Source organism: Halichoeres trimaculatus, unplaced genomic scaffold (assembly GCF_033239565.1).
Source record: "Halichoeres trimaculatus isolate MK-OKI-2021-1 unplaced genomic scaffold, fHalTri1.1 fHalTri1_scaffold_6, whole genome shotgun sequence".
Lineage (NCBI taxonomy): Eukaryota > Metazoa > Chordata > Actinopteri > Labriformes > Labridae > Halichoeres > Halichoeres trimaculatus.
The window spans coordinates 18,853,438-18,879,313 of NW_027437184.1; the positions used below are offsets into that span (position 1 = coordinate 18,853,438).

Here is a 25,876-nt window from a genome sequence, read left to right on the forward strand (position 1 = left end):
GCTACTACATGTTTCTCATTGTGCTGAATTTTGTAACCATATGTGACAATAAAAAAGTTAGAGCAGAAAAAGAGAAGGAAACAGCTGATAGATTAATCATTAACAGTTTACTTTTTCTGCTCTCTCCTGGATGAAGTCTAAAAAGTTGTAATGATATTCCTGAAACAACTGTCTTGAAATTAGAGAGCTCAAACCTAACACTTAAGACAAACAAGTCAGGCACATCGAATCAAAAAATATTTTAATAAACACCCTTGAACATAAGTCATGACATTTACAGTTTTATTTCATACCTGTGAGAAAGCATTAGTTAAGACATCCGTTCTATAACATATATATTTAGTCTTACAGAGTATTTCACACTGTACCTGTCTACAATCATGGCTTCTGGTATGGAGGTCAGTTGTGTATAAAGCTGAGCTGGATTGTGGGATCAAAAACCAGAATGTAAAGTAAAAGACACAAAACATTTCATATCTGGAATGAAGTTGTTATTTATTGTGCGCTTGATACTGAATGTCTGTTACTTTATTTATTGTGAAACCAAGGTATTTGTGACCACAGTAAAGATTTAAAACATGTTTCTGGTGGGCATCTCCTAGCAAGAGAGAGAATGATAAAAATGATTGCCTTGTGCGCCTTTTATTGTCATCAGTGATCCTCATGCAAACTCTTCCGTAAACAATGTTTTAATCGATATGAGGATAGGGTTCACCTTGGAACTGAGGGAAAGTACGTAAATAAGTAAAAACAGCCAACAATGAACTTGAGTGACCCACTTGTTTGGGGTTTTCCCGTGTCTGGGAGTATTAGATAGTGATCCAAATACCGACCAAAACACCTCAAAACAACAAAATGGAAGGATAAATGTGGTTGATTTTAGTGTTGAATTTCTGTAGCTTTAGTTTTGAAGACCAGATAAAAATTATTTAGTCTTTAAAATTTATGGATTAAAAACAAAGTCCCTCCTGAGCCTCTTTGTACTGTTGGTGAGCTATTTTCCAATTCAAGCACTCGTCCACACACAGTGAATAAAGTTGCTGACGCAGTGGTTGCTGGTTCAATTACTGGTCACAACCCTCTGTCTACTTCATTTCATTCAATGATGTACAGTGCAGTGAAAATAACATAAACAACGATGGAGATTCTGTTAGGGAAAAAAACCCAACTGCATTTTGAAATCCTTGAAAGTCAAAGTGAAATCTTTTCCATCATCACATTGCAGAGCACAATCTAAATAAGTCACTCTCACACTGTCTCACAAAATATTCACATTCTGAAATGTTCAGGGATATGTTATCTCAAATCACTGACAGGGTTCCCTTCCTTCTTCAAAAATACTGGTGGAATACCCTTTGAACTCAGAAAGCAGCCTTCCAAATCATTCAACAGGGCAAACCTAAACCAAACAGAATAAAACATGATATAAAGGGAATATTTGAATCTTATTTGAAGTCAATTTTGTTTCCAACTGAGCAATCAGATTTACATTGGACTTTGTGGTACTGTAGTGTTATTTAGTTCGATACTACAATCTTCATTTTTTAAAGGAAGCCAAATGTCATTCAGCCGAATGCACAAACTAAACAAAACATGTCACTTGGGTTTCTCATTGTTAGCATTTTCATGCACAATTAAGGCTTTCATTAGGACCAAAAATACTCCCACCAATGTACTTCTTAATTTACAAAATTATGTGGTTCCTACCTTTACCAGTTACTAGTACCCACAGTCAGCATGTCTGTAAATGGGGCTATAAAACACAATGTATCTAACCCTCATGACATGACACCACTGCTTTGGACAGATCTTGGACCTTTAAATCCTCAAAAGAATATCCCAAGTCTTCAAGTCACCAACACATTTCAATTGTTATATTGACTAAAAATATCCTTAAATTACTCTGGACAAAAAAAAAACAAAAACAGCCAAACTGTCTGTTTTCCGTTGCAGTAACCACTTGGCATCTGCAAGAGTCTGGTCTCAAATCATCCCAGTGTGAAGTCGGCTCCTGGTGGAAGCACTGTAGTGAAACGAGGGTCCAGTTTGGGCATGAAGCCTTTAAAGTCCCTGGAAGCCTGAGTCCCAAACACATCAAGCAACTGTCGGTGCATCAAAGCAAACCTATGGTAGAGATGGAAAATAATTCTTAAATTATCATTAAAATCACACAACTCTCAATCACAGACTTCTTTGGACAGAAACATTCTTAATAATTAACAGGATGGAATAAGGTGGAGTGCACCGTTTAAGGCAATCACAGTCTATACTAATTGCAATAGTGAAAGACAATAGCTGATTGCCAATTCTGAAAACTAACACGTTATCCATCAGTAAAAGTTTTAAAGATCACCATGGCAACTGTAACTCTTTTCCCTTTTGGTAACATTTAAACGTGTTTTCCGTACAATATTAATACCATCCCAATGAAACCCCGTTTTCAAGCAGATGGATTCCTACCTGCCCTTCGTTAAACGCAGCAGGAACTTCCAGTATGTTGGCCTGAGGTTCTGCACTTCCATCACAGCCTGTGGAAAGCAGTAATGAGTCAGATATTAAACTGTTATTGTAAAATAAAGAAGAAAAGATTAAAAGATCAAAGATTAAAAGAAAAGGTACGGGAGCATATTTGTGGAACTCAGTTTGACTGTATGGGTTCACGATACTCACTGCCTGGAAACAGATAGCAGTGGAGATGGCGTACAGGACTGTGTCTGCATGGGGGAAGTAAGGGAACCGACCAGCCTCAATCCCCTTGAAGTACATTGTCTGAAAAGCATACAATAGTGAGCTGTTAATGATAAACAATTGAGAAATTGATGTTTTCTTAACAACATAATTTTCCAGCATTTACCTCCACCAACTTAGTGAAGAGATACATGGATATAGTCGTGCTTTTGTAGAAGAACATGGAAGTACCAGCGAGGAACCCTTGAAAGACAGAGAGAAAACGAGAATAGAGGATAGAGTTGATTATTGGGCTCATTTAATCAGCTGTGACGTGACAACATCAGGAGGAGGATTGATCTCGAGGAGCTTAATCAATCCTGTCTTACCAGCAATCAGTGCGTTTAGTTCATCATCAATGTTACGCACCCAGCGCAGCAAGCAGCTTGTCCCCTGAGAGAAAGAAAAAAAAAACTCAACTTAACACTCACACAACACAAGTGATACAAGGACAAGAAAATTACCATATTTTGCCAATCTATATGTAAATTTTAAGTAATTAAAAAGAAGATATATAAATAAGCATAAAAGAATGGGAAGCAAAAGTTATCAGGATGATTAGCACCTTGTAGATGCTGACAAAAGAACCTAGAAAGGCCCCAAGCTGGAAGTTCTCTTTGTTGTAGAAAAGGGAAGGGAGCCGTGAGGGTTTAGAGAACATCTGCCTAAACGCTGAGGGCACCTTGAGACAACACTGGATTAGGTAGCCAACACTAAACATCCTCACAAAACTCTGGAAGTAAAAAAGAAGGATAAAATATCAAATTATTTGAATCTTGTAAAAAGGAAAACAAACATTACAAATCTGTTATCACAACACAAATGTCTTACTTTGACACAGTAGGAAATGCAGTTGTCTTGGTAATGTTTACAGCATCTGTGTCTTGGACCTTTTTTGCATCTGGAATGTAGCAAAAAAAAAATAGTCACGACTGAGTTCTCTGTAAAAGTGAACATGTATGTGTTGAAATGTGTGTACTTTCTCACATTAATTCTAGCAGCTCTCTGGTGTAGGCTACCAGAGTTTTCCTCCTCGAGCTGGGTCTTTCTGCTGGTGCTTGTGAGTCCTCGGTCTCTATTGCAGCTGATCTCTCCACGGGCCTCGTGCAGACGTGTTCTCCTGTGACAGGGTGAGCTGGAATCTCTTCCTTGCCAATGATAAACCTGTGACAAATCACACACATGACTTCTGTATGGCTCACACTGACAGATGAGGCAGCAATGGGAACATGAATGACTTACTTCAATGCGGAGAATGCAAAGCCCTTGAGCCCATCTTTACTCCTGTGGATGAAAACACAAAATATGTTGTGTTTTTTTAAATAAAAGTGCATGATAAAAACCACATGATCAATGCTTTAAAAGTTCTGTGTAAGAATATGTCCAGTGTGCTGCTCTTACCTGAAGAAAAACATGTAGAGTGATGATGTCAAGCAGAACAAGAGCACCTAATGGAGGACAAAAGACAGAAAAAAAGCATAAAAAAATATGGGAAACTGGCATTCAACCATTTAGCTTTCAACTCATCCAAACCTCTCCTTCTATCTTACCTCTCCATGTTTGATGGGTGTGATGATGCCCCGTGTCACTGCCATACGGAACAAAGTCTCAATGGCCTGTAAAAATAAAACCACTGGGTCATACTTAATGTTTACAAAACAGCAATATCTTTCAGTATAGAAAAGCTTTTCTTATATGACTGTGTCTCTTACAAGATTTGTCATGTATATTGTCAGCAACCCTCTCCTGGACGCAGAAGAAAGGGACAGGAATATTTAGTAAAGGGACACAAACTTGATTCAAAGCAAAAAAAAAAAAAAATCAGTGCAGTTTTGTAAACTGGAACATGAACCAAGAATATCTAAAGTACATAAAGAATTATCTCACCTGCTCTTGCGCTCCAGAAGGATTGCAATATAGGAGGCGGGCAGAGCTGAGCCAAAGCCAGCAGACCAGGAGTAGAAGCCTCCCAACAATTTCCTTAAGTATGAAGGAAAAAAACAATATTTTCACAACCAAGATTCAGTAAAAATTAGTCAACTATTTAAAAGTTTACCTATTTGAAATAGGTGAGATTTTGTGTGTACTGTTATTAAAATAGAATCTGATAGTTTGCAAAGAGTTAACTTTTGTTTCTTTTCTTTTCACAGATGACGGTTCTTTGTAGTTATTTTAAGCCCATACAGTGATTAAGTAATTTTAAATTAGGATACATTCACAGCAGAAACTGAGATTCAGATTCTTGTCATGCGGGGGAATTTTTTCTGTACAAGCTGCTGTTCATTTAATACACACCTGTAAATACATGTACTAAGCCTGTACATAAAGAGTTTGAATGACATGAATGTCAGTCTTCTGTTAATGCCTTAAATGCCAGTATTTATACTAATCCCAGACTTGTTCACAGAAAGTTAGACTCTGCTGCCACACAGGAAATTTTGATTTTCACTTCTCCAAAGTAGTTGTCTTTATAGGGGGAAGCAGCAATTACTGATGCAATGCAGTGATAGCACAATGACACATCCATACAAGTTAAGCATTTTATCCCAACCAGGGTATTAATGTTTGTTATTTTTTTCCTGAGGGTATCAGATCACCCTACTTTGTGTGTGTATCTCCAACTGGAACTACTAACCTGAGAATACAGAAGAAAACAATGTAGAGTCCTCCATTGGCAGTGAGAAAAGAGGTAGACCACAGGATCTCAGGAAGAAGTCTTTTTAAATAATAATCCTTCTTTCTTCTCCTAAGAATTGCTGCTATCTGTAGATATGAACAAGCAGAGAGTGAAGAGTTAGTCTGTTCTAAGTGTTCACATCTGGCAGCCGATTTATTGCAAATCTTATCTGCAAATCTCATTAAATGGAGGGGGTAGACCAAAACTGCAAGGAGATGATAACCAACTGGTCAGACAAGTTAGCTAGTTTTAGTGTCTGCATAACTTAACTTATCAGATGGTGTTTTCAGGTGGTTGATAGTTAGCTTCCTGTACTATCTAATTATTGAACTGTGTTTTTTAACAACAACGTGTTCCCGGTAATGTTATTGCCTCTTTCTCCTTGAACTTAGACCCCTAGAATTACCTGTTCAGCTAATCTTTAACTTTACGAGGTTTCCACACAACTAGCTGTAGTTAGCCCCCACCTGGCTGGCTAGCTAGCTAACTTTAGCAACCGAGTCTACAAGTGCAAACAGTGTAGGTCAAACATGCTCAACTTACCACGTAAAGCGGTGCGTATATTTTGAAGGAGACCTCGAGAGCACCCCGTGTTACATCCACAGCAGACTGTACACAGGACGGGTTCCAAGTGTGTCCGATCTCGTAGCAGTTGTGCGGTATCTTACTGAGAGCAGCCATGTCTCCAGACCTCTGACTACCAACAACAGCAGCAGGGACACGGTGACGCGCTGCTGTGCGCGTTCACTGTGAGAACAGCGCGTACTATGGATCATGCACGGGAGCTGTGCACGTGCACATGTCCTCGGTTGTCTGTGTTTTTTTGCTTTTGCTTTACAGAGCTTAAGTCATTTGGCTGCCTTTGAGGTTATAGAATTATAAATGTCTCTTCTACTCTTGCAATGATGATGTGAAAAAATGTCCTCCACAGTGTTATCCCAAGGATAAATGTAAAACATTACGCCCTCAGGATGCCCTTACAGTGGATAAAATGGGACTTAGTACCCTGTTGACGTGGTTGTTAGGTTGATGAAAATTTGTGTCTTAAGTTTAATGCTCATCGCGGTCATTTTAATCTGTAATGTTAATATTATATTATATTATATTATATTATATTATATTATATTATATTATATTATATTATATTATATTATATTTACAATCTTTATGTGTTTTTCTTTTACACAATTTAATTACCAACAGAAACTCCTCCTCAAAAGGATTTTTCACCTCTTTTCCTCAAACAGCATGAGCCACTGGTTAAAGTTTGCATGACCTCATGATGTCATATTCCCGTGCAATGTATTTATTTTTTTTACTTCAGAACATAAAACAACAATATTATTAGCTTGGATATTTTTGGATTTTAAAAAAAATGTTTGTCCAACATCACAATTTACAATATCAACAAAAGAGTGTGTCGAAGTTTAATTGCAAAGAAAGTTTCTTTTTTTTTTTCAATTCAAAGCTCATATAGTTGAACAAAAGATTTGTCCAGTTATAGTTTATGATTTAGGTGTGGATAATACCATTTCACCTCACCCTGAACCTACCTCTGGTAATACTCCAATCCTTTTTTTAAACTAACACTGAGGCAAAATAACCACTATGAATTACGCAAGTGGTTTGGTTTGAACATATAATTGAAATTAGTTTTAACAACAAAGCCCATAACTGAAAAGGTTGAGAACAACATGAAAATATATAATGTGACATTTTTAACATTAGTCCCAAATAAAGTGTTTCAATAGTAATGTTTCAGTGGAGCCTTCAAAATTATTTCCCTCTTCAATTCGTTTTTTTAAAGCTGAGTTCCACTTGGAGACACAGACACTCACGTGAGAAGCCTTTTTGTTATTTTAACACAATAAGTAGAGAACAGATGAGTTACTGTTGGAAAAGATGAGGAGTTGTGTTCTTTGTCAGTGCTACCAACGTAAAACTTTTACATACCAGACATATCTCTTTAGGTAAAACTCAAGCTAAATATGCAATGCAAAATCTTCCTTTAACTGAGTACCTTGATCTGAAACCAGATTAGGTTTGACTTGACACTACATGTTAACCACAGATTTAAAGAAATGCAAGGCCTTATTGGTGCTCAAGATAAGGCATATAAAGCATTTGCATAAGAATAATTTGTCCATCCAGAAATGGGGATAATTCAAAAGAAAAATGTCAAGGCTCCACAATAAACACAACCATATCAACTAACGTGGATCTTGCTTGCTTTACAAACATTAACCCATGTTTCACAGAATAAACACGAAGGCAAAGAAATACTTCCAAAGCCTTTTTCTTGCAGATCTGATGGCCCGTGCACTTTTTTTTTTTTTTTTGCAAAAACACTGTTGGGCAAAGGGTGCAAGACTCATAAGATTTGGTATCAGGAATAAACTGTAAACATAAACTCTAAACAACAAAGGGTAACAAAACAAGGTTACAGGGTTGTGCTGATGGTGTTTTCAGTGTCCTCTGGGGGCATCATTTCACCTCATGTGATCCCTACTCTTGCACTGCTCAGAGTTGCCCAGTAGGTGTCAGACTCACTCCTTTCACACACTGAAGTTAACAGACGGCCCTTGGATAAAAAAAAAGACTCCAAATTCTTTAGATGCATGGGTTTCCGCAACTGAAAAAATCCCCAAACAGATTTGACTTTGTGGCTCAAGATTTCACGACCAGTTAACAAGGAAGTTCTCGTCGTCCAGAAGCGATTTTATGGAGATTGTACAAAACTACTCAGAATAACTTTTAATGGGTATTTATTGAGATTTTCCCATTTATATATGGGCCATATAAAAGTTTGATTTATGTTTCATGGATCAGAAGCAAACACACCTTAAAATCAAAGTTCTTATTTAAGATACGAACATAAAGCCTTTGGGTACCGGTAGTGGTTCCAGAGTGGTGAAAGCATTCTGTGAAAAAAAAATATTTTAAACTTTTTTTTTTTTTTTTTTTTTTCAAGCCAAAACACTGCACCAAAATCTAAGAAGCCTTACAACCTGTACACAGAGACAACTGATAACATGCTGACTCAACTCTGGAAAATTGACAGATAATTGAGATGACCCCTGGCGCTTGAGTCTGCATTTTTGTATTATGATTACCATTGATTTCCCAGGGCCATTCCAAAAACATCATATAATTATAATAAGCACGGAGTGGTTATTATCCCTGATACCGGGGGAGGCGGTCACTGCTCTCTGCTCTGTGCCTGAATAGACCAACTGTTTTCCTCCGCACAGTTTCATAAGTGCTGAAACCTCAGCGCGCGCTGCATACGAGCGACTGTTTGCATGGGAGAGTCCACTTCTCGCTCCTGAACCAAACGCCTGCCCTGACTGAACACCCAGAGCCCAGCGCCTGAAGGGGAGCGTTCGAGTGGTCATGGCTCAGACTTTGGGGCTGTTTGTGAGCTGTTTGTTGTTTCTTCTCTCTTCCGGCGCGGAGGGGCAACGCAGGAGGGAGAGAGTTTACTATGTGGGGATCATTGAGGACGCCTGGGATTATGCACCAAGTGGAAAAAACCTGCTGAACGGGAAAGACGTCGAAAAGGATGAGTGAGTTTTGATAACCCTATTCTGAGTTATTTTATAACCTCAAAATAGTTTGGCAAATTCACATCATTCCGATCATTATAAAGGGGTTACTATGTCAACGCTGCAGACATCGCCAGTCTAGGTTGCAGAAAAACTTTTGGTGAGAAGTTGCGCAGCAGTGCTTCAGTGGGTCAAGTTGTCAGTGACTGCCCAGGAGGTTCTGGTGTACTAAGGGCTTTTGAGGCTGCCTGGCAGCAGACCCACAGAAAGGATGACAGTTATTTGAGTGTTTTACAGTGATTGACTGTCTTCCTTCATGAGATCCGAAACTTCCTTTGCTGTGTTACACAGACCAAAGACAGCTGGCTCTTTACAAGGAGGGGGGCATCTTGACAGCAGTGCTATTTGTGTCAAAGCTTCTATTACATAAATGTATAAATGTTGACTTAAGAATAAACTTGACAGGTATGAAAAGCTTGATTGACAATCTCAAGGTGTGGACAATAACCAGAGCTTACGTCCCAGTTGACACCCTTCATTGTTTTTTGCAATTATGATTTAGAGCGAGGGATGAATTGTTGACTTTATTGGCACTGGTTCAGAAATTAACAGCCAAAGTCTGGGTCTGAGTTTAAGTTTTTTACATCATGTACATAATGCTCATGTGGCTGATTAAAGCATAGTCCCTACTGAATGGGACACATACTGTTTGTTTTAACTCTGATCATGTTTAAAGTGATTTTTGTTAATATTGCTGAGCACATCACTAAGAAAAAAAGAAAAACAAAAAGTCCCACCCACTTAGAATGCCAAATGGATTAAGTCGTATTTTGATATCTGAGTTAAGGTTGAGACAGTCGATCTGGTAAACTTGAGTATTTGGGTGAGTATTTCACAATTAAAAAAAAAAAGTTAGGCCTCCCTTTTTCAAAATGTTAGAAGTTCCTCTATTACTCAACACTTAGGGAAATCACCTAGACAGTTCAAAAGACTGAGGTCATTCTTTATATGCAGGCTGCCTCCTCTATACCTTGTTGCCTCGACTCTGTGCATCACTAATCTTCATGTCCGGTATCAAACACACATTATTGTGCACTTTATGATCTGGTATCCTTGTCAGCTGCTGACTTCTTAGACTCATGAGTGGTATGTTGGAGAGAAAGATTTCAGACCCAGGGCCATCAAGGTTAAACTGTGGAGCTGTACAGTGAAGAATAGTTAGAATAATTCTGAGGGCTCATGATTAATGAAAGCAGAAAAAGGTAAAAATCTGATGAAGCTTGACCAAATGTGATATTTTGCGATGGGTGCAAAAATATGTGGTGGTGCCATTGGGGTAAGTGAAGGTTAGATAAGTCAATAGATATCCATTCCCATTAAAAGCAATGAATCACTGTATTAAGTAGTCATCAGATTAGGTGTTCATTTAAAACCACTTGTTGTTAGCAGCGTTGTCAATGCATCTCATTTGTGAATCTAGTGAAGGTAACACGTTGTTTCACTTTGGTTAGAGGATCTAGAGCAGCAAAGCTGTGTAGGCAACATCTCCAATAACAGGTTATTAGGGCACAGAAACATGCTATAACAGTAATTACAAGGCTAATTGTTAGAGAGCTGTCACCAGATGCATTTTGTTTTGCGGTGTAACACCTGTAATTAAAGTCAAATAATCTCCAGGATAGATGCCAGCCTTTTTTGACACCTTGCGCTGCACCCAGCTAAATTGTTTGTTACAGTCATTAAGTGAGTTTTGACAGAAATAAAACTGATGTCATGGTGATGACAGGATATTTGCTTTTGTTTGAACATACTATTTGTGTATTTCTGTGGATTTTTTTTTCACCATTATAGACATTTAAAAAGTTCATTTGTAACATTTGTAAATAAAATTTGTATCAGGCAAGAAAGAAAAACCTGCATGTCGTTGTGCAACCCTGGATTGTATAATATGACAATGCCCTAACCCTGACCTCAAGTAATGCCCCACAACACAGGATTAACAGCTGCCTCTTCCTCCTCTCCCACCTCCACACGTCTCTCCCTCTGTGTAACCACTGCTGTGACTGTGTCTTGTATTTCAGACATGCATCTGTATTCCTGGAAAAAGGACCCCAGCGTATCGGCAGTGTTTATAAGAAGGCTATGTTCCGGCAGTATACGGATGCTTCGTACAGTCGCCTTAGCCCCCGACCGGCCTGGCTGGGCTTCCTGGGGCCCATACTGCGGGCAGAGGTTGATGACGTTATTGTGGTGCACTTAAAAAACATGGCATCGAGGAACTACTCTATGCATCCTCATGGAGTTTTCTATGAGAAGGATACAGAGGGTACAGTATTATGTGATGTGTTTCCATGTGGACCAAAAATAAGCACTACTTTCTTTTCTTCAAAAAAATTGAGACATTTTGACCACTGAATAAATCGCTGTTAGGGTCTCATTAAACTTAAACCTTATTTAGCCAAATGGATAAAATGTATTCCTTGCAATATAGTTTTTCTTTGTCACCTTTGTATTTGTCCTTTGCTCTGGAGCCAGATGGTCTTGGATAAACAGAATCAGACATTCTGAAATGAAAAAAGGACAAGAAATCTGATACAGGCACAAAGGATCTGATTGTGTAGGTGTAAGAAGGCAAGAAGCCAACCTGTGTTTTCCTGACCCTGCTGTTGGCTCTTGGGTTCAGGGAACTTTGCAATCCTTTGTTACACAATAGGCCCCCTTCCCCTCTCATCCATAGGGATACATCTCACAAGGCCTTCCCAGTATCTTACAGGAACTGAAACTGAAAGTAAAATCTCTCATTCAGAGTTTTTCTCTTTTATAACTGTTGAAGTTCAGCTCTATCAAAGGACCAGCACCCGTCTGTCTTTGTGTCAAATGGAAGTGGGTGTCTGAATAGCTTTACATAAACTGTCACCAAGAAGTGAGGGGAATATTCGGAAGTAAGTGAAAAGGGAAGCGGTGTGGACAAATTGGGACACATCAAGACATTAAATCAGCCGAATCATGTCATAGGGCAAGTAAAAACAGTCTGGAGGTTAAGGCATTATTGTTGAGGTCTCTGAGGAACACTGAGGTCATGTGCTTACAGGCCACACTCAGTTGCACACGTGGAGGCTGAAGCCTGAACGTAGATAAGAATATGACCTAGATCTGTTCTTCCTTTACTGAGAAATGCAGTTGTAAAAGTGTTAAATAATAAAAAATCTCTATATATAATAAGCTGTAGAGATAATGAATCACTTATGTTCAGTAAAGCCAAAAGTAACTTTAAAGGACTGTAACATTGAGGCAGTGTTGCTGATTTATACGGACATAAGGCACGAGTCTGACTTGTTAAGTACGTAGGTGCTGAGCATTGTATAATAAACTTTAATGAAACAAACTAAATATGAACGGAATATAAAATCTGTGAGTGTGTTTAAATTAGCATATAATAATCAGTATATAGATATAATAGTGGGTCTCCTTCCCTAGAGTCTGCCATCTTCCACCTCATGTTTATAAAGTTGCACAGACCAAACAAACAAGCAACTTACTTTCTGTATTTCCTAACTGTAGAAGGAGAGTGTTGTTGCTGTTTGCACAGGAATCTGTATTGATCAACATTTTTATGTAGTAAGTAAACAAACTGTAATTTTAGATATCAGAAGGATACTAGTATGAACCTGTTTTTATTTTTCTTCCAGGGGCGCTCTATCCGGATGGGACATCTCACACATTAAAGAAGGATGACTCTGTTCCTCCAGGAAGCAGCTACACCTACCGCTGGGAGGTCAGACCAGAATTTGCTCCCACAGATGAAGATTCAAACTGCCTGACCTGGGTCTACCACTCCCACGTGGATGCACCCATGGATATCGCCTCAGGACTTATTGGGGCTCTGCTCACTTGCAAGAAAGGTATGACGATAAACAGGTGGGTTATGCATGCATATGCATGCATGCATGATTTGCGCTTGAAGTCAATTTTAATCTATTTTATGGAGTCCCACACGTCACCATCCTAGGCCCAGTTATCTTCTCCTTCTCTTTCTGCTCAAATTTCCTACATCTGAAATCACACAAATCAAGGCTGCTCTTTTAAATACCCAACGTTCATTATTCTGAGGTCTAGTAGCTAGGACTGTAACCACCCACCTGTATTAACCCCAGTTTGTAAGTGGTAAAAACCAGCTTCACTTGGATTCTAAGTATTCCCAAATAAAAGTCTTGCAACTTTTTCAGTAATTTAGAAAAAAAAATCCTGTGCTTTGACATAGCCTCTCCTCACCAGCTTCCACTATACTTCAAAAAAATGATTTTCAGCTTGGACTTGTTTTCAAAGCCTTTAATGGCCCCTTTTTATAAAGCAGACCTCCTCAGCTGTCACACAACTTCCAGGGCTCTGAGGTCATCTGACAGGGGCCTCCTGGCAGCCCCTTGCTCCAATCTTTACCTTAGAGGGGGTTTGCATTTTTGTTGTGATACCAACCATTCCATGTTAAACATGAAGAAAACACTGCTCTAGAAGTGTCTGGCATTCAAATTGATGGTACACTTAGCTGAAGGGTCTACTGTGGACTCGTATAACAGTTTTTTTTCCACATGATGATGGGTTTTATTTGTCATTGCATATGTTTCAGAGCAACAAAATTACATTTCAGTTACATCCCGTCTAACATACAGTTCAGACAGGGGGAGGACAAGAGCAGGAGAAGTTAAAAATTTGAAGTGTTGATACTATTCTGCAAGCAATGGGATGTAGACCAGAGCTGAAAAATACAGTTTGATTCAATTTACACCTAAGCTCTAATGAGAATGAGGGTTGTGCTGTATGCCAGTCTGCAAGTATTTACCAAGTGGTTTTTGTTCATGTGAAAACTGTTTTGAGTTACTGAGGTTTTTCTTGCAGTTCAGGAGAGGACCAAAAACTATTTATCAAGGGGAACTTAAAAAAATCTGTCACAACAGCCAAGCCTCAAGAAATCATCAAGAAGAGGGATAACATGCATTTACGTAAACATCCAGCTAACAATGCAAACCAATGCATGCTGAGAAAAGAATGTTTAGATTGTGCTTTACCACATTTGTGAATTTAATCTCCCCTTTGTTTCATGTATTTCTGTGTTTTATGTTTCTCCATGGGAACAGGGATCTTGAAAAAGACTAACAGTCCAGTCCCAGGCCAGGCAAAGCCAGGCTCGGCTGTAGAGTCTGCCAGAAATGATGTGGACCAGGACGTCTTTATGATGTTCAATGTGGTGGATGAAAACATGAGCTGGTATCTCGAGGAAAACATTCAGAAGTGCAGTGATCCTGGTGGGGTGGACCAAGAAGACCCAGACTTCAAGGAGTCAAACCTAATGCATGGTGAGGATCCTATCTAGCTTAAGGAGAGCATCCTGTGTAGCTGCTAGCATTTAGCAATGAAGGGTTGGAGGACAAGATGTGTGTTGCCTTTGCTCACAATCTGACTTGCATCTTTAAGACCCAGATTCGAGTTGAGGTTTATAGACAAAGTTTAAAATGGATTGCTAGCTGCATTTCAACGCAGTTAGCTGTGAGCATAGAGATTAGTCAAAGGTCAATTTGTGTCCGATAACCAAAAGCGGGAGTCAAATATGCTATAGGTTGTAATAAATTGCCTTTTACACCTTTTAGAGTTTTGCTAATGATGATTTAAAGCTGCAGTTAGAAATGTTCAGTTTATGTTGATTGCGGAGGCCATAGAGTGTAATATATGGTTGCAACTTTTTTTTAAATTGGTTGACAATAGGTTATGTTGTAAATTTATCACAAAATCAAAAAGAACTCTCATCCACGGCCTCATGAAGGGAATTAGAAGTTACCTCAAATACCTTCATCCTAAAACAAAGGATGAAACCTCTAACCTCTGACTGTGTTTTTCTCTGTGTGACAGCCATAAATGGGTACATGTTTGGTAACCTGCCTGGGATTGAGTTATGCCAGCACCGTGCTGTGGCCTGGCATTTGTTTGGCATGGGGAACGAAGTGGACATCCACTCTGCCTTCTTTCACGGGAACACTCTCCTGGACCGAGGCCACCGCACTGACGTCCTCAGCCTGTTCCCTGCCACATTTGCCACAGCGGAGATGGTCCCCAAGGCAGCAGGGAAGTGGCTGTTGACGTGCCAGGTTAATGACCACCTGCAGGGTAGGGCACCTGACCTTTCCCCTCTGTGTGACCTTTGACCTCTCTGCTCTGAGACATGACTGGTTGTAAAGAGCTGCTGACAAGAAAGAATGCACTTTTTGTGAAGTGCACCTCTGTCATTCTGTCAAAGCATGATGTTTGAAGGGCGTGCTTTTGACTCTGAACACGCCAGGTCTTGTATTCTAAAGCAGTTCAAAGTTCAGTTAGTGTAAAACTAATTGAGACACACTCGTAACAAAAAATATTTCCACTGTACTCTCCACAACGCTCTTCACAAAGGCCTTTGTAACTATATCTGCAGTAAAAAGAAGACTTATGTTTGTTTTCCAGGTTGAGTCCTATCAGGGTGAGAATAAGATAAGAAAAATACTGAACTATTACCTGACCCTGTTTAATATTTATCATTTCAATAGCCACTTGATCCAACCCTTCAGGTTGTAAGGATTTTGTAAGGCTCTTAAGGTTATGTTTCACTATAAGCTTAAACTTTGTACATGTCATTTAAGGTCTGTGTCCATGTCTCTTTTCCAGCTGGGATGCAGGCCTTTTATGAAGTGAAGTCATGCGACAGTGAGGCCAACACCACAGAGATGGGCGGTGGTGTCGTGAGGAATTACTACCTGGCAGCAGAGACTGTTTTGTGGGACTATGCTCCCTCACAGAAGGACCTGATAAATAATGTATCACTAACTGAGGCAGACAGGTGAGCGGAAATGTTATCGGATAATAAATGATAAACTACTGAATTGATCAAAGGTTACAGGAAGGATGACTACTAGTGTTGGAACATTCTTGCTGAAAAACTGGTCAGAACTGCTGAGTGAGGTGTGCCCTCGTGGTTTCCCAACAGCTGTCTCCTGACAGGAGGTTATCGGGGGTTATGTCTATTTATTTTCACACCATCTGCCTGAAAGAGATGTGAAAGTACAAGTGCTGACTTTCTGGTTTTAGGCAACAAAAGAAAGTTATTACTGAAGGTTACAAGTAGGATTAAAAAAAAAGAAAAAGACTGTTTCAAATATTACCTTTAACCCCTAAATCAGCATCTTGATCCAAAAAAAAAAAGTAGATCCACCTTTGCTTCTCAGAGTTAATTACCTTTTTTGGACCAGTCAGAATCAAGTATTAAACAAAGCCAGGTGATTAAGCAGGCAAACAAAACTAACTACTTTCTACTAATTCTGTAATGTAAATTATCTGGAACCTATCTTAAAACAAATGTCTAATTTTTTTTCTTTTTTCTCCTACAGGAGACCTTTTTTATATCAAGATGAATCATTTAAACTTTAGTGTTTAGCTACCTATTACCGATATTTGGTATTAATATTGTATGCCCAATCATAACACAAAGGTACAAGCTCAACTGATCAGTATTAAAAGGATGCTACATTATCACCATGTGATAATGGTAGCTAGAAAGCCACAGGACTGAATAAAGAAGGATTAATATCTCCAACTGCTGCAGAAGTATATATGGGAGGCAGTTTCAAGGACTGCCTTTTACTTACAATATTAAAGATTTACCACACATTAAAGGTAGGATCTGTAGGATTTTTTCATTACTTGTTTCTTAACAACATGAAAACTGGTCTCGTCCTCCTTGGCTCAGTGCCAGCAGCAGCGCACGCCCACAGCCTCCAACTGTGACTACATGAACTCATCCACTGGCCCAGCAACCACCTGTAGCATAGCCTTTCTACGTGGGGGAGACTTGAGAGTAGTGCACCTAACTTGGCATGTTAGCTCAAGCTAATCATGGTTATTTGACACACCTGCTCAGTTAAAAGCCATCTTAAGTTGCTTTCCATCCCCTGCTGCTCTCAAAGTGCTCGAAAGCGAGTGAAAGTCGAGCCAAGCTTCACCCTTCATTTAGGAAAAAGCTTCATCTGTTTGGCATTTCATTTAACTTTGGTTGTGCTTTCGTTCCTCCATGCTACATTCATTATTGTAGCTTCTCTTACTAGCATCTTCCACTCGCTAGCATCAACATGCAAAGTTACTTGCACACTGGGCCCGCTTTGATTGGCTGATGTAACCACGCTTATTCTCCACCCAGAAACGTTCCACGAAAAACAGCAACATACAGGCTTAAGAGAGGGTTATTCACTCATGTAAAGAGGCCTGTTAGGGATGACTGAGCAGGATTTTTCCAGTACAAGCTGACATTCGTTTTTTTAGGAAAATCCTGCAGTCTCTACCTTTAATCAAACTAATATCTAGATTATAAGATTAAAATGTTTTTAAAGCATCCAGTTAATTAAAACCACACATTAAATTAAAAAGTCTGGTTGGGAACATGCCCATGTGATTGATGTAGTTCCCCTAAAAAGGCTCTAAATAAGACTATGGACTGAAGTGTCCTGTGGTGGTGCCCTAAAACATCGGCCTAAGTGCTGAAGCTCCAGCTCACTCTGAAGTGGACACGTCTGGCATCCAGTACAGAAATGAACTCCAAGGAACTGTCTGTTATAAATGGCAAGAAGCCATAGCACACCTAACTGAGATATTGCTGCTGAGTCTCACAAGACATCAAAGTCTACTCCTGAAGGCCAGGTTTTGGTCTTCAAGCCATGCCAACTCTACAAAGGCTCGAAACAGAAAAGTCAAACCCATATCGGATGGACACATTTGAATACAACCCTTGAATCTGTAGAAACTGTGGGGAATCTTAATGAACCCTTAAGATAACTGGATATAAAGAATGAACTATCCCGTTAAGGCTTCTATAAACCTCTGAGTGATGCTTTGTTTCTCTAAAGTTTTATTTCTCCTTCAGACAGGCTGGTTAAATGTCATTCCTTTGGTGTCTGTTTTGGTGTCTGTGGATGGTGATGCAGTGACTCAGTTGTTATGTATCTTTGTTTTTGTTCCCTGTCCTGACACAGTGAGGCCTAGCTAGCCAGCCAGCTATTTGCTCTGTGTACTTTTCCTCTAGTAAGAAATTACACACTGCAGGCTTTATCCAGGACACAGACTGTACAGTGCAACCCTGTCATCTTTTTTCTTCTCCTTCAATCACAACATCCTCTGCTTTGTATCCCCTTCTTCCTCTCCTAGTGCATCTGAGGTCTTTTTTGGAACAGAGGGGGGAAGAATTGGAGGTACCTACAAGAAAGTGATATATTCAGAGTACACAGACAGTACCTTCACCGCCAAGAAACCAAAGGACTCACACTTAGGAATTTTAGGTACGAATAAAAACATTTGATTCTCACTTTTTTTTCGTCTCACTTACCAAACTAAATTTTTATTTGTGATTTTTTTTGTCTGCTAACAATATTTTCTTTAATTTGTCCAGGACCAGTCTTGAGGGCAGAGGAGGGAGACACACTCCAAGTGACGTTCATGAATTTTGCCAGTAGGAACTTCAGCATCCAGCCTCACGGCTTGCACTATGACAAACGCTTCCAGGGAAGCAGCTACGAGGATGGTAAGGGAGCAGACACGCACAAACAGCTCAATTAATTCTCATACATTCTGTTTTGTTTAAGGGAAAACTCTGACGCTCAAACAGTGATTTCTTACATTTTATACTCATGAATTAATAAATGACTAAATAAAGGGATTAGAAATATGTCCTCAATAAATGTGTGAATTACATCTTATTCCACTTTTCCATCTTAAGTGTATGATAGATCTGATCATGAGTTCTTTGTGTGCAATGCTGTGTAGGTGTGGACAAGCCAGGGTCCCACGTTGCTCCGGGACAGAACTTCACCTACACCTGGCAGGTGTTAGAAGGTCCTTCCTCGTCTGATTCTCCCTGTATCCCCTACCTGTACTACTCTGCCACTGACCCCATCAGTGACACAAACTCAGGCTTAGTGGGACCTCTGCTTGTGTGCAAGAAAGGAGTGCTGGGAGAAAATGGGACCCAGGTGATGCATCTTTATCCACATACACACAGACACACAGTATTGAACTGGCAATGTTGAATTAAATGTAATATTCTTTTGAGGGGGATTTTATCTCAAAGCTACCTCACACATTTTTGGGTAAAGCATTGTTAGATGTAATTTAAACACAAACTCAATTCTTTCTATTCCTCTGTGCACACTTTTTACAGAGCGGTGTGGATAAGGAGTTCTTCCTCATGTTTTCTGTCATGGATGAAAACTTGAGCTGGTTTTTGGAAGAGAATATCAATGATTTTGGTGGCAACCCAGAGAATGCAGACTTTGAGGAGAGCAATTTGATGCATGGTAAACAGTCAAAGTGTTTTTTTTTTTACCTCATATGTAACCCCATATGTAGTATTACATTTTCTGACAATAATTGGAGTGTAATGTTTGTTTTTTTCTTGCCTACTTTTTTCTTTCTTTCTCTTTCAGCTGTTAATGGGATGATGTATGGGAACCTTCCTGGGCTGGAGATGTGTGCCGGGGACAGAGTTCAATGGTACACATTTGGCCTTGGCACAGAGGTGGACATCCATGGTGTATATTTTGAGGGCAACACTTTTAAGAAGCAGAGCACGACAAGGGACACCGTCAGTCTGTTTCCTCACACCACTGCTGCTGTCACCATGCAACCAAACACCCGTGGTTAGTCACATAAACACACACACACACACACACACACACACACACACACACACACACACACACACACACACACACACACACACACACACACACACACACACACACACACACACACACACACACACACACACACAGTGTTTTGTGAATTCTTTCTGTGAAGTGTGCACTTCACCCAACACGGAAGGCATCCACAAGTTGGCAACAAGAGAAACAGGAAATGGAAAAAAAAATGAAATATTATTTGTTATTTTCTGTTGCCTTCGATATGTTTGAGGATTTGTTTCAGCAACATATCACTATGAATAAGGTCAGGGTCATTAATTTGAAGTTTTAAGCCACTTCCTAAGAAGTTCTTGAGACCTGCATTACCTAAAAAAAAAAAATGACATCCCAGCTCGTTAAAATAATGATTTTATCCCAATTTAAGAAACTCAAAAAGTATTTTTTTTAAATAATATTCCATTAGGGAATTCAGCCTGTATTATAAAATTTCAAAATATTGAGTAAGGTTGAGATTTTGGTCATTTTAATTGACAGAAAGTTCAAGGAAAGAAAAACTTGACTCTGCTGCGAGGAGTCTTGAAGTGGTAATAGAACAGGCTTAACTCCATACTAATGCATCACCATGATAATTAAAGCATACTGGTACTTTTGAATGCCTAAATCTTGTACTCATGAGTAAGTGTCAGCTGAGAATCTGAGGAAAAACATCTTTTTTCACAATAAGTGATACATTTGACTGAGGGTCGGAGTCAGCAGAATGAGGACATTTCTTCAGTTTGTGAAGTAAAAGATAAGGAAATGCTGCTTTGTCCCACACTGACAATGAAACAGATTTGATTTTTTTTTTTTTTTCGTTTTTTTCTGTTCCGTTCTTCTAACTTGAGCCAACGGGCCTGAGTAATTAATGAGAAACAGCTTCTCTATTTATTTTTGAATGAATGAGTTTGATCCACTTTTTGGAGCAACATGTGAAAAAAATCAAATATTGGCTGTTTTTTTAAATAATCCACATTCTCCACAGTGATTGAAAAACACAGGGCACTGCACTTTTATTTATTAGTGTTCTGACAGGAAAGACGATAATGAGTAATGAAGGAGTGAAATTTGCAGCGTATGTGTTTTCAAACCACATGCCAACTTTGGCAGACATTTGTAACACACTGCAGAAAACAAGTATGAGTAACTTATAAGGACGTCAGGAGCCTAATCTACTTGATGACAAAAGTGGAAATTAATGACGTTCAAGTTTCCATTACAGTGCACGTCACATTGTGTGTCCGTGTGTGTCCAATGTAAGATGTGCCTCTTTAAAATGAAGGCTATATGTTAGTAGAAACTGTGTGTGCAAACCTCCCTGATAAGAGCCGTACAAGTTCAACTTTTCTTATCTTTGTTTTTTTTTTAGTTTTACAGGTCTACAATTTAGCTTAAATTATAAAAACACACCCCTTCAAGTCCAAATCCTCAAACTCTTCCTCTCCACCTGACAGGTGTGTTTGAGGTGAGCTGCAGAGTAACGGACCACTTCTCCGCCGGCATGAGGCAGCAGTACAAAGTGAACCAGTGCACACAGCAACAAGTGGATAACACACAAACAAGTTCAGCTAAGACTGTGCAGTACTTTATCAGCGCTGAAGAAATTGAGTGGAACTATTCCCCTAAGAGAGACTGGGAGCTGGAGAAACACCAGAGCACATTAGAAGACAGGTGTGTGATGAGATTAATTACAGGGTGATGTGTTTCAGTGCACTGTGATTATGGGAAAACTTATTACTGTTTGTTAATAGAAGCAAATTATCATGTCTCCCAGTCCAGGCAGCATATTTTTGGAGAAAGGGGAAAACAGAATAGGCTCCCGCTATAAGAAGGTGGTTTACAGAGAATACACGGATGACACCTTCAGGGTCCAAAAGAAACGACAGCCCAGCCAACAACACCTTGGCATCATCGGTAAGAGTCGCTGCTGTTTAAGAAGAAAGAAAGAGCAGAAAGGTGAGGACTGAATATTAGAATGTTCTCTTCTTTGTTCCCTGTAGGTCCAATAATCAAAGCAGAGGTTGGTGAACAGATTTTGATCACATTCAAGAACAAAGCCAGCCGGACGTATTCCTTAAGTGCACATGGAGTTAAGGCTAGTGGCACACATGTTCCTGTCAAACCTGGTGAGGAAAAGTTTGTGGAAATGAACGCTTACTGTTCTAGAGTACTGGAACTGATGTGTGTTGTTTGCTCTTGTTTCCTCAGGCTACTTGGTCGAGTTGACATGGGATGTTCCTGAAAGCTCTGGTCCAGGGGTCTCTGATCCAAACTGCATCTCTTACGCATACTACTCTAATGTTGATTTCATCAAGGTACATTATAAACATATTATGTATTATCTCTTGGTTAATACTGTTGAAAATTGGTGGTAGCGGGGTGAAATCAGATATAACGTCCAAGGTTTAACTTTGATCAGTTTTCAACCAGTCAAAACATGCTCCAGATGTCAACGTGTCTGAAAAAGATTTTTTTAATTTGCTTTTTACTTTAGGATGCACACATATGCACACATTCCTCCATGACATGTCCCACTCAATAACTGCAACAAACTTTTGGATAAACTTCCTTTTCCCATGCAGAAACAGGAAATCTCTGTGACCGTCACACAGATCATAACAGTTTTCAGGACTTGGAGCACAGAAGACCTCTAAGCACTTTTTTACTTTGTTTATATTCCACTTATTTTTGTTACAACACAGCACTTTGCAATCACATAAACAACCAAACCACACCTTAAGAAAACCCTTCCAATCCCTACTAATGCACAAAAGTTCCTGGCTCATGGTGTAAGTGTTTCTGTAACACAACAAAAGCTCACAGGAAGCCAAAGAGAGGAACAAGGATTCTGGTGATGTGACGTCAAAGCAGCAGTCAGAGGAGGCATTTATTTTACAGTGTTAAAGGAAAGAGATTGTGGAGACCTTTAAACAAAACTAGAAGATTTACGTCTTTGTTTATGTGCAGGATCTCTACAGTGGTCTCCTCGGGCCTCTAGTGATCTGCAGACCTGGGACTCTTCAGGGTGGTGTGGGGTCGGACAGACAGAGGGCTGACAACGTGGAGAACGAGTTTGCTCTGCTCTTTATGGTGTTTGATGAAAACCAGTCCTGGTACCTAGAGGACAACATCAGAACATACCTTGGCGTCGACCCTGAGACGTTCAGGCCAGACGAGGACTTTGAGGAGAGTAACCTGATGCATGGTGAGAGATTAGAAAGAGGGCTAAAGGTTGATCTGTCCTTTACATTAAGGGACTTAGGCTAAGAATTATTGGTATTTGTGAGAAAAGTGAGTCTGCATTTCTCTTTGTGTATGTGTGTCTTTCACAGGAATCAATGGGATGCTGTACGGTAACCTACATGGACTAGTCATGAAACAGGGAGAGAAGGTCGACTGGTATCTGCTTGGCATGGGAAATGAAGTGGACATGCACACCGTCCACTTCCATGCTGAGACTTTTACCTATAAGGTAGTCACAATCGTAAAGTTTGTTTCGTTTTTTTGTTTTTTTAAAAGAAAGGTCTTTTTATACAGCGTGAGAAAAGTAGTTCAATAAGGATACTTAACTCAGAAAGTGGTAGTAAAACTGCAGGATTGAACATTCTCCATCCTTGTGTATTCTCACGGTGAAGAACTGCTGTTTGTGCTGTCGAATGATAAGATTCTGATGTTGAACTTGGCATGAAAACTTCACACACAGGAAGTTTCTTATGTCCCTCCCTTTGTTTCCCTCTGATGTACCTTCTGTGTTTGTGTACACTTTCTATGTCAGACGGACCGCATTCACCGTGCAGATGTCTTTGACCTCTTCCCTGGGACTTTCCAGACTGTGGAGATGGTTGCAGGGAACCCAGGGACATGGTTGCTCCACTGTCATGTAACAGACCACATCCATGCTGGCATGGAGACCACTTTTACAATCAAAGGTGTGTTTGAGTGTTCATGAAAAGTACATTCATACATTCAATATGTCCACACAATGAAGAGGATTTTTCTAATATCTGTTTATTTTCTTTTTGTTTAATTACAGAAACGTCATCAGGAGGTAAGATTTAATTTCTTGATCAAATGATACACGTATTAATAAACACCCCTAAAGACTAAACTGCACTTTTTTGGGCAATCATCTCTGATAGACATTAAGTCTGATTAAAATCTCCGCACCTCTTTCCAAATGAAGGCTGCGTTACAGTTGATTTATGGCAGGATTACCTTTTAAACTGGAGTTGCTTCCAATTCTTTGAGGTTTTGCCTGAAAATCAAGCAGCAGATTCTGTAACTTTCAGGCTATCATGCTTAAGTTCTTACGCTGTTAAGTGCATATGTCTTATATACATTATGAAAAATAACCTTCACAAAATACCTGATTACAAAATACCTAACTTCTGCTAAATGTCTTTTAAAATATGTATATATTTGTCATCTTTGTGTTCATTTTAACTGGTTGGTTGCAACACTCTTTTGCTCATAGAGAATGACTCAAGCGTGTTTGAGTGGTGCAGTCATGGTTGTTCATATCATAGAAAAAAACATAGAAACCAACAGCTGTTTGGAACTGCAAACAAAACAAAATCAATTTTTCAATACAGAGATACATGGGTGATAATTGATCGCAGTTGAGAGGCCAACATGCATGAGCAACACTGATAATCCCGTGTTGTTTGGTCATGGCCGGAGAGCACCTTTCACTGCTCCAGTCTGGTTCAGTTGAGGTCACAAGTTACACAGCAGATAGCACACATTGTGTGTTGTTGAGTCACAGATATGGAATGTTCTGTGAATGTAACCTTCCTCAGCACAAAATAGGCAGAGAAAAAAAATCATTTAGTTAAGCTTCCCTTAAGAGCTGCAAGGGCTGAAAGATGTTACACAGTAGACATATGTTTTACTGAATGTGATTTTACAATACTTTTTAAGGGAATGGTACTTTTACAAGATGAGTGAAATCATGGTTTTGCATCAAGTTTCTTTTTTTTGTATGTTTTTCACATTTTTTTCATTGAGATTTAACTCTGATTGTAAACTGCCACACTGACCATACCCTTTATTCCTGACTCTGTTGTTCCTCCAGCTGCAGTAGCAGGAACTGAGGGCTCTATGAAGACCCTGCTGCTGTCGCTGGCCTTCTGCCTGATGGCTGTAAGGGGGCTGCACTAAAGAAGGGACTCCGACACTGCTGTGCTGTATCTGTGTCACCACAACTGTGGTCTTTGATGCACTTAATATATCCAGGGACATAATCACTGTGGCACTGAGGTTATTTACTGTATGTATATATGAAGAAACGTGAGCTAAGACAGAGTACATCCTACAGAGAACAATCATATGTAAAGGTCAGAGTTTCTTTATTTTATTAGGACAAGAAAAAGCATATTGTGTGTGTGTGTGTGTATATGTATGTGTGTGTTGTCTCCATGCTGACGTTTGTGGGCATTTTGCACTTTTATATTGCTGTCGTTCTGCTTTTACAGCTTTACCAAATATTTGATCCACCATATGAATGTACAATAAAACGTATCTTCAGTAATTATCATTGTCCTGGTTGTCTATTTTTCTCATGTGCTAGCCTCAAGAACCACCACAAGGTGGCGATAATTCAGCTTGAATGCAAGTTTCCCAAAAACATGCGAGATCTTCAAAACTTATTTATTTTACATCCACCTTTGTATAGAGACTATGTCAGACTTCAAAGTGTATATTTTTAGCTCCATCATTGCAGAAAGAAATGTAGGACCAGCACAAAAACCTTAATGTATGTGAAAGGTGTACATCAAATCAAACCTGTAATAATGTATCGACTCTTTCTCCAAACAGCTTGAGGGTTTTGAGCGTCTAACGGTGATAAACTGAGGAAACGTCACAGACAATAGTGTTTCCCATACATGACGTACGCTACCTGATCAGATCAAAAGTGTCATGGGAAGGTGAAATAATGCTGCCCTGCTGATTAAAGGTCAGTGATACCTGAGTGATCCAAAATACCTGAGGAGGGGTATGATTATCAACTAGAGGGTCAAATGCTCCATCGACTTGAATGTGGTTTAAAAACAGACAGATTAAGGGTGAATTTAAATATCAGAGTGTTGTTTTCCCCCCCTTTTATCCGGTGTATTGATCACAGTAACAGCCCAAATTACCACATCAGTGTTTATGTAGATAGGATCACTGTGGGTCACTCAGTGGTC

The 25,876-nt window shown here is 39.5% G+C and overlaps 2 protein-coding genes across 2 annotated transcripts; one reads left to right on the top strand and one right to left on the bottom strand.

Annotated features, from left to right (window-relative positions):
• Positions 1-255: 255 nt before the first annotated feature.
• On the bottom strand, positions 256-6,191 carry tmem135 (transmembrane protein 135). Its single transcript, XM_074673141.1, has 15 exons — positions 5,948-6,191; positions 5,363-5,490; positions 4,615-4,707; positions 4,440-4,473; positions 4,278-4,343; positions 4,129-4,175; positions 3,970-4,011; positions 3,715-3,891; positions 3,559-3,628; positions 3,293-3,460; positions 3,057-3,120; positions 2,855-2,931; positions 2,671-2,769; positions 2,461-2,528; positions 256-2,124 (listed from the first exon to the last, which is right to left on the bottom strand). Exons 1-15 carry the CDS (start codon positions 6,083-6,085, stop codon positions 1,989-1,991), a joined length of 1,407 nt encoding a protein of 468 aa, XP_074529242.1. The 5' UTR covers positions 6,086-6,191; the 3' UTR covers positions 256-1,988.
• A 2,447-nt stretch (positions 6,192-8,638) lies between these two features.
• Positions 8,639-25,180, top strand: hephl1b (hephaestin-like 1b). The gene is made up of 20 exons (XM_074672942.1): positions 8,639-8,970; positions 11,031-11,275; positions 12,639-12,851; positions 14,082-14,300; positions 14,851-15,105; positions 15,637-15,808; positions 18,163-18,293; positions 18,404-18,535; positions 18,778-18,983; positions 19,172-19,307; positions 19,437-19,649; positions 21,143-21,359; positions 21,463-21,602; positions 21,689-21,814; positions 21,897-22,003; positions 22,656-22,893; positions 23,021-23,160; positions 23,464-23,617; positions 23,722-23,736; positions 24,763-25,180. Exons 1-20 carry the CDS (start codon positions 8,798-8,800, stop codon positions 24,846-24,848), a joined length of 3,318 nt encoding a protein of 1,105 aa, XP_074529043.1. The 5' UTR covers positions 8,639-8,797; the 3' UTR covers positions 24,849-25,180.
• Positions 25,181-25,876: the final 696 nt, after the last annotated feature.